The sequence below is a fragment of the Neopelma chrysocephalum genome, unplaced genomic scaffold (assembly GCF_003984885.1).
Source record: "Neopelma chrysocephalum unplaced genomic scaffold, ASM398488v2 Primary Assembly neopelma1_23, whole genome shotgun sequence".
Classification (NCBI taxonomy): Eukaryota; Metazoa; Chordata; class Aves; order Passeriformes; family Pipridae; genus Neopelma; species Neopelma chrysocephalum.
Genome location: NW_020897691.1, coordinates 11,797,401 through 11,805,407, shown reverse-complemented (window position 1 = coordinate 11,805,407; position 8,007 = coordinate 11,797,401). Strand labels below are relative to the sequence as shown.

The 8,007-nt window shown below is 37.8% G+C and overlaps 1 protein-coding gene across 5 annotated transcripts in view; it reads right to left on the bottom strand.

The window, feature by feature from the left end:
* Positions 1-8,007, bottom strand: part of PRKN (parkin RBR E3 ubiquitin protein ligase) — a 726,716-nt gene that overhangs the window by 498,215 nt on the left and 220,494 nt on the right. For all 5 annotated transcript variants that reach the window (XM_027686963.1, XM_027686956.1, XM_027686979.1 and 2 more), the window contains exon 3: positions 1,996-2,236. In XM_027686963.1, coding sequence (XP_027542764.1) covers positions 1,996-2,236 — 241 coding nt within the window. The remainder of the gene's footprint in view (positions 1-1,995; positions 2,237-8,007) is intronic.

Below are 8,007 nucleotides of genomic sequence, written 5' to 3'. Positions count from 1 at the left end.
TTTCCTTCTTTCTTTCTTTCTCTCTCTCTTTTCTTTCCTTCTTTCTCTCTTTTCCTTCTTTCTTTCTTTCTCTCTCTCTTTTCTTTCCTTCTTTCTCTCTTTTCCTTCTTTCTTTCTTTCTCTCTTTTCTTTCCTTCTTTCTCTCTTTTCCTTCTTTCTTTCTCTCTTTCTTTCTTTTTTTCTTGCTGGATTATTTTTAACCCAAACTGTTCCTTAACTTAGGGAATTAAGTGACCACATATCTACAAATTAACCCACATCAAACCCATAGTAATAAAAAACACCAACATTAAAGTCCCCCACATTGAACAAAAGCAGCAGAGCTGAACAGACAAAAGGACAAGTTTCCACAATGAGAATCAAAACAAGGAAAGAAGATAAGAGGTCTTTTAAAAGTACTTATTATTAACATCCTTCCAGACAGAATTATTGGTCGAGTGGCCCTTTTCTTTTTCTTATTATAAAAATAATTTATAACCTAATCCCAGATAAAATTAGTCCACCTATATTATCAATATATTTTTTTCCTCAGCTTTCATTCTTCCATGAAAATATTTGCTGCAATACACCAATCAGTAGAAGACACCAATCAGTTTGTACCTGGCTTCACAGGTAGTCTGTGCCACCTGTGAACAAACATGTCACATGACAAATTTTGAAAGTCTATACACGTGTAAACTATTTTGTAGAGTCAAGCACAGCTATTAAAGCCCTGCATATATCATGTAGAGGGCTGAAAAAATAAATATGTGGTAACATTTAAAAGCTTGTATTTTTGCCTTGCTTCTGAGAGCAAGCCCAGTCTGAAGCCCTGTCCCTAGTTTACTGGATTTAAATGAGCATGCACCCTTCTTATCTCATTACTCATTCAGATTGGGAGATGTGGATCATTAAGCTGGGTACTAATTTGCTCCTAAACTGCACTCATTCATCATTAGCTGGCAGTGAGAGGTTGACCAAGTCAGTTGTGGAATACATCTGTGACCCTCCCATGGATTATGTATTTTCTGCATGAGTTACTTAATAAATTCTCTAGAAGTTATTTTAACACTTTTAGTAGCCATTTTTGTTAAGCACAATGATTTCTGTGGTCAGGTTAGTCATAGAGGTATCTCTGTTGTTTTCAAAACTCATCTTCTATAATCTCAATCTATATGTTTAGTATTACCTTCTTTATTGTGTAAAAAAGGGTATTTCTGTAGTGTTCTTCATAAAACGGCATTTCTGATGGACTATTATGATAAATCACAACAGAATCTGGTATTGCACAGAATGATGTATCTTCACTGGGGATAATGCATTTGTCAGTAAGGGTTATCTAGACTGTGTGAGGAGGGGGTTTCTCTGAGGAGATTCATGTAATTGCTCAGGGATTCTTATATGCGCTTCTGACTTGAGCTTCTTTCTCATGAAGACATTCTGCAACAACTTAACCTGTGCCTCAGATTATTTTTCATGATGAAGATATTTTCAACAATCATTTGTTGGATGAAGAGGTACTAAAATCCATAATATGATTCATCATCATGTGTTGTGTCAGCCATGTTTTAATAAACAGTAAATCTATTGTAAATATTTTTACAAAATGTATGGTTATGAAAACATCACAACAGATTGGGAATTAAACACATTTGCAACACATAAACTGCCCAACATTCTAGTTAAGGAAACTTCTGTAATAGAAATTTTACAAAGACTACTTTTTACCTACTCATAGACCTCTGGGGTTTTTGCCAGCTTACAATAATTTGTAAAAATATCAGCATAATACAAGTTAGAGACGGGAGCAACACAAGAAATCACTCATTTTATGCACAAAGCAAAACTGGATTCTTATCACCTCTTAATATTGTAATATTTTTGTTTAATAACTAAAAGAAACCACATATTGTGGGGTTTTTTTTCCTTGGTGTAGAACTAGAACTGTTCCCCCTTAAAAAGAAGTAGACAAATATTTATATACGTACAGTGAAATGTACTAAATCACTGAATTACCTAATTTTTCAGAGGGAAGAGAAACACTGTTTTTTCGAGGATCCAGAATAACAGCCAAACCTTCAGACAGTGATGGAAGGATGCTGGTACTGAGATCTATGCGAGTTAGGCTTTCAGGTTCTCTTTCCAAGGCTTTTAGAATACCTCCAACACAGTTATTTTCTGTCCCCTCCTTGTTCTGACCCTTCTTCTGTGGACTCTGAACAATATGAATGATGCTCTGCTGGGCCAAGTCACACTTCTGCAACACAAAACAAAAATCCCAATAAGTAATTAATTGTGACATAATGGACAAAATTCCTCTATCTCCAATGTGTTATTTGCTAAATTGTCTCCAAGCCCTTTGTGGAGAATTTCAGTGGACGGTAATGGAGTTTAAAGCAAAGCGACAAGGGTAAATTGCTGGAATCAGGATTACTTGCATTGGCAAAAGGGTCACGACACTTACAAGTTTTAAACATTTAACAAAGAAATGGTGGACAGAGCCAACAGCTCTAAATAAGTCTGGTTTATTGGCACAAATGAAAAACTCCAGAGGTAGCACTACTAAATCAAGCACTAACAATATTCAACACTCAATAGGCACTCGCACAGATAATGCTGATACACATTCTTCATGTAGCAATTTAACGTCAAATTTGATTATTACAGAGAGTTCGTGAAGCTCTCTCAAGCTACTACAAAGTATTTTTATAAACAGAAACAGGGAAGATGATGCTACTGATGGAGACTGATACTTATTGCTTCTTTAGATAGCTGATGTCATTGCAAAACCTCTCTCGATTTTTGAGCAGTCTTGGGAATATAGAGAAGTCTCAGCTGATTGGAAGCTGGCACATGTTGTCCTAGTTTTCAAGGGCAAGAAGGAGGACCCTGGAAACTACAGGCCTGTCAGTCTAAATAAAGTGCCATGTAAAGTTATGGAGAAGATTATTCTGGGAGGTATTGAAAAACACCTGAAAGACAACACAGTCATTGGTCACAGCCAGCATGGCTTCATGAGAGGGAAATCCTGCTTATCTAAACTGATTTCCTTCTATGATAAAGTAATCCACCTGGCTGATCAAGGGAAGCCAGCTGATGCAATCTTTTTGGATTTCAGCAAAGCTTTCCTTACTGTCTTTCACCATATCCTTCTGGACAAAATGTCCAGCACACAGTGGATAAACACATCATGTGGTGGGTGAGCAATTGGCTCACGGGTCAAGCACAGAGGGTAATAGTGAATGAGGTAACATCAGACTGGTGACCTGTCACTAGTGGGGTTCCACAGGGCTCCATCTTGGGCCCAGTGCCCTTACACATCTTCATAAATGACTTGGATGCAGGACTGGAAGGGAATCTAAGCAAGTTTGCAGATGATACAAAACTGGGAGGAGCTGTTGATTCCCTCAAAGGAAGGGAGGCCCTGCAGAGAGACCTTGATAAATTAGAGGACTGGGGCAATCACCAACCATATGAAGTTCAACAAGGGCAAGTGCCCAATTCTGCACCTGAGATTGGGCAACCCTGGATGTTTGTACAGACTGGGGAATGAGATGCTGAAAAGCAGTGCCACGGAAAGGGACCTGAGGGTTCTGGTCAATGACAAGTTGAATATGAGTCCGCAGTGCCCTGGCAGCCAGGAGGGCCAACCGTGTCCTGGGGGGCATCAGGCAAAGCATCACCAGCCGGTCAAGGGAGGGGATTGTCCCACTCTGCTCTGCACTGGTGCGGTCTCATCTGGAATACTGTGTGCAGTTTTGGGCACCACAATACAGGAGAGATATTGAGCTATTAGAGAGCATCCAAAGGAGGGCAATGAAGATGGTGAAGGGCCTTGAGGGGAAGCCGTGTGAAGAGCGGCTTCATCCTGGAGGAGACTGAGGGGAGCCCTCATCACAGTCTACAACTTCCTCATAAGGGGAAGAGGAGGGACAGGTACTGATCTCTTCTCTGTGGTGATCAGTGACAGGACCTAAGGGAAAGGCCTGACGTTGTGCCAGGGGAGGTTTAGGTTGGATATTAGAAAAAAGTTCTTAACCCAGAGGGTGGTTGGGCACTGGAACAGGCTGCTCAGGGAAGGGTCACAGCACCAAGTCTGACAGAGTTCAAGAAGAGTTTGAGTGATACTCTTGGGCACATGGTGTGACTCTTGGGGATGGTCCTGTGCAGGAGTTGGACTCGATGATCCTTGTGAGTCCCTTCCAACTCGGCATATTCTGTGTGATTCTGTGATTCTCCCTAATGTAATTTTCAGTCTAAATCTGGTTTTAGATATAGACTCAGTATGAGTTTCCCATTGTTTCAAGAAACGACATTTAACTGTTGACTTTAGAGTTAGAGAAAGCCTGTGGAAGATCTCATGACTGCTATAGTCTTTGCCGAGAAAACAAAAGGATTGCTAGCAATTTTAGCCAAATTCATTATATGATTTTGTCTCACATATATATAAGCTCTTCCTCTTTTTCAGTCCTCAACAGAGGTGATTCTTAGATAGTCTTTCCAGATCTTTTGTTTTAGAAAAAAAGCAGGATGAATAAAGATCTTAAGAAACATCTATTCATGATAAATCAGGACAAAATTCACATCTTGTACAGCATTTTCCTAATACAGAACAGAAAAGCAAAATATTACATCAGAATTAGAAATCACTGAGAATTTAGAAGACCTATCATTAATGAAGGACATTCAAGAAAGACTTGTATTGATCTCTCAACAACACACCTTGCAACAAAATTTGTTCTTTTTCGCATGATACCTTCTGGAGACCCACATCTAGTTCTCTAGTGTCATGAATGAACCACACACAAACATCAATCTACACAGAAAGTAGTTTGAATTTCCCTCAGGAAATTAATTTTCCAACTCTTTGCAGCATCATTAGGTTGGCCATCTCTGCCATGAAATGTCAAGACAGACTGCTGACTACATTCGGGAGGAACAGAAAGAGAATTTGGAAGCATTCACCTCTGTATCTACAAAATATTTAGATTTTTATCGTTTATACTGTAGTAGTTTATATTACAGATGCAATTATTGCATGCACTTTTAATTGCAAAAGATTCCTTTATGGATATTCCTGTGCTGTTTCTACCTTTCTTATTACCCACTTTCTCTTCTACCACTTTTTCCACTCTGGTCTCCTCTCTGTTTGGTGGTTTTCCTTCATTCTCTTTCATTATTTCTCAGTACTTCTCTCTCCACCCTTGCAAGGCATTTCTAAAAGATAAAAATCTGTTGTTTTGTTTTGTTTTAATTGAATTTTTAATAACACACTCTCTCCTTAGTGAAGCAGTAATCAGCTAGCAGAGATTTGTCAAGCAAAGACGCTGCAGTCTTAATATTCAATCAAAGCAGTTATTAGATTTCAACTTTAAAACATTATGTTGACATTAAAGGTCTCCTTTTTTCTGTACAACTTGTTGCCCTCAGCATTTTAACAAGATCCCTTAAATAGCTTAATAATTTCATTCATTAATAAAAAATCCAAAACATGTCTGTCACTCTAAAACTTCTCCAACTAAGAATACTGCATAACATTAAGTAATTAAATAAGAGAAATTAATAATGAATTTAGTAATCTACGCAAATGAGGAGCTCAAAAGTGCTTTGCTCAGTTACAGTGAGAATTAAAAAAGAAAAACAGGTATGTATGTAAAAACTCACACCTTTGTAAACCCCTAATAAACTGCCAATCAGTCACACCCTGTTTTAATGAGCATCTTTTCTGGCAGTTTTGTTTGCTTAAGCAGACCCTGTCCTGCCTTTCATTTTTCTCCCACCATCTACTATCCTTCTCAATTGGTTTTTTTTAAAGCTTGCATCAGTTCCTGATTCAGTTCACACCTTGATGCTGTGCAACAATTACACTGAGGAGATGGCGCATATGAGAGAATAAGAGGGATGGCTAGGGCTGCTTAAATAAAACAAAATTCCCCCACACCACCACGACCTTTTCCAGTCACTCCTGCTTGATCTTGACTGCTGTACACATTTAGATGCCTGGTTAAAATTGACTGATCTTTTAAAAGTATACATTCTTTTCCAGTTCTTTTTTGCAAGCTGGAGGGTTATGTGGTTAGCTCAGAAACAAAGGAAAGGCTGACAAAATAGAACTCCATCTTACCTACTATTCTCTCTCCAACAATATCAAGAACTACATACTTCAAAAAAAGATGTAAAATATGCACTTTAGGCATCTATATATCCGTCTGAGTATAGCAATTGCGTATTTCTGGATTTCACTTGATAAAAGTTTTCATTTTAAAAGGGCAGGTGAACCTGTTGAGTCTTAGCTTTCTTGCACCTCTTAATCAAAAACAAAACCAAACTCTGAAAGACTGAACATCAGTACTGATGATGACAGCGTAGGTAATAGTCATGGGAAAATTTAATTAGGAGATCTCAGAATAATTTTTCAAAGATAGTGGGTAGGAGAAAGAAACAACATCCTCTGACTTATACACTTTGTGGATTTGATATGGAAGTCACTGAGCAACAGTAAACATGGAAATCCAAATCATCCATTTTGCAATGTTGTTTCTCATTACATTTGAATTGAATTTGGCTTGTGTTTAAAGTAGGAAAGTAATTCCCAACCTTGGTGAGAAAAGTGATAAAACAGTACAAGAAGAAAATAAAAAAGGGTTGTGATCATCTCTTAATTGTGGAGAGATCTGGATGGGAATATCATCTAGCACTGACCAGAATTTGGGTAATTAATACTTTTTAGCAGACTACATTTCATAGACAACAGATGGGCTAGGTCTGCAGCTTTTTCTTTGAAGTAGAATTCATTTCTGTAAATGTTTAGGTTTCGCCTCAGGTTACTATTATAAGATACAATTGTTTATGTCAATGTCACTTTCCTTTTCTTCATGTATTTGTTTTACGCCTCAGGAAACATTCTTTTGAGAATATCTACTATTAAAGATTCTAGAGATATTGTCTTGTCTTATCTGTTGATCCAAATTAATGCTGGTGATCCATATTCCAAAGGGGAACACTGCAAGTGTGTATACTGTAGATTATGAAGTATCTCCTTCACTACAGCAAAGGGAGGTGAGACAATCCAGAAATAATGAAACCCAGTGTTAAGGACTGGTTCTTTAGAGAGAATGGGGTTTGGCCAACTTGGGAAAATGAATTCATAGCAGAAGAAATTAAAACTTGTTTCATTCAAGCCTTTTGCTTTTTTTTCTCTTTTTTTTCTGAATTCTCAAGTTGAATTTCACAAGGCTGAGTCAGCACATCTTGAGTAACACAATATTCTTTGGTGCTGACAGCTGTGGGCTAACTAGAAGGTCAGCTGGGGAAACTGAACTAAATTATGAAGAGGGAAAAGATGATTGTGTTTCAATAACTCTGAAATCCTCTTGTTGGGCTCTGGGGAGACCTCACTGCAGCCTTTCAGTACTTAAAGGAGGCTTATAAAAAAAAAAAAAGAGAGACTTTTTACACAGGTAGATAATGATAGGACAAGAGGAAACACTTTGAAAGAGAAGAGATTTAGATTAGATGTTGGGAAGTAATTCTTTACTGAAAGGGTGGTGAGGCACTGGAACAGGCTGCCCAGAGAAGCTGTGGATGCCCCATCCTTGAAAGTGTTTAAGGCCAGACTGGGTGGGGCCACATAATCTAGTGGGTGGCATCCCTGTCAATGGTGACTGGGTTGGAACTAGATAATCTTTATTGTCCCTTCCAACCCAAACTATTCTATGTTTCTGTGATTCCGACCGATTTCTGTTTAATATTTTCTTGACAACATATTTTGATAGTAATATCAATACTGAAAGAAGTGTTCTCAATCTAATTAATATATAGCCCACAAGAGAAGTCATATTTTATGAAGTGCAATACACCTTTTGAAAAGAAGCACTAGAGCAGAGAATAGTTTGAATTTAAAGCTTTGAATATGAATATAAAAAAGCTAATTTCTCATGGTGTTTTGTCTTGGAAAGGAATTTGAAAAATTTTCACTTTAAGTTAACCATTTCAAGTTAACTTGGGAGTTTTTAGGTATTGGGATTT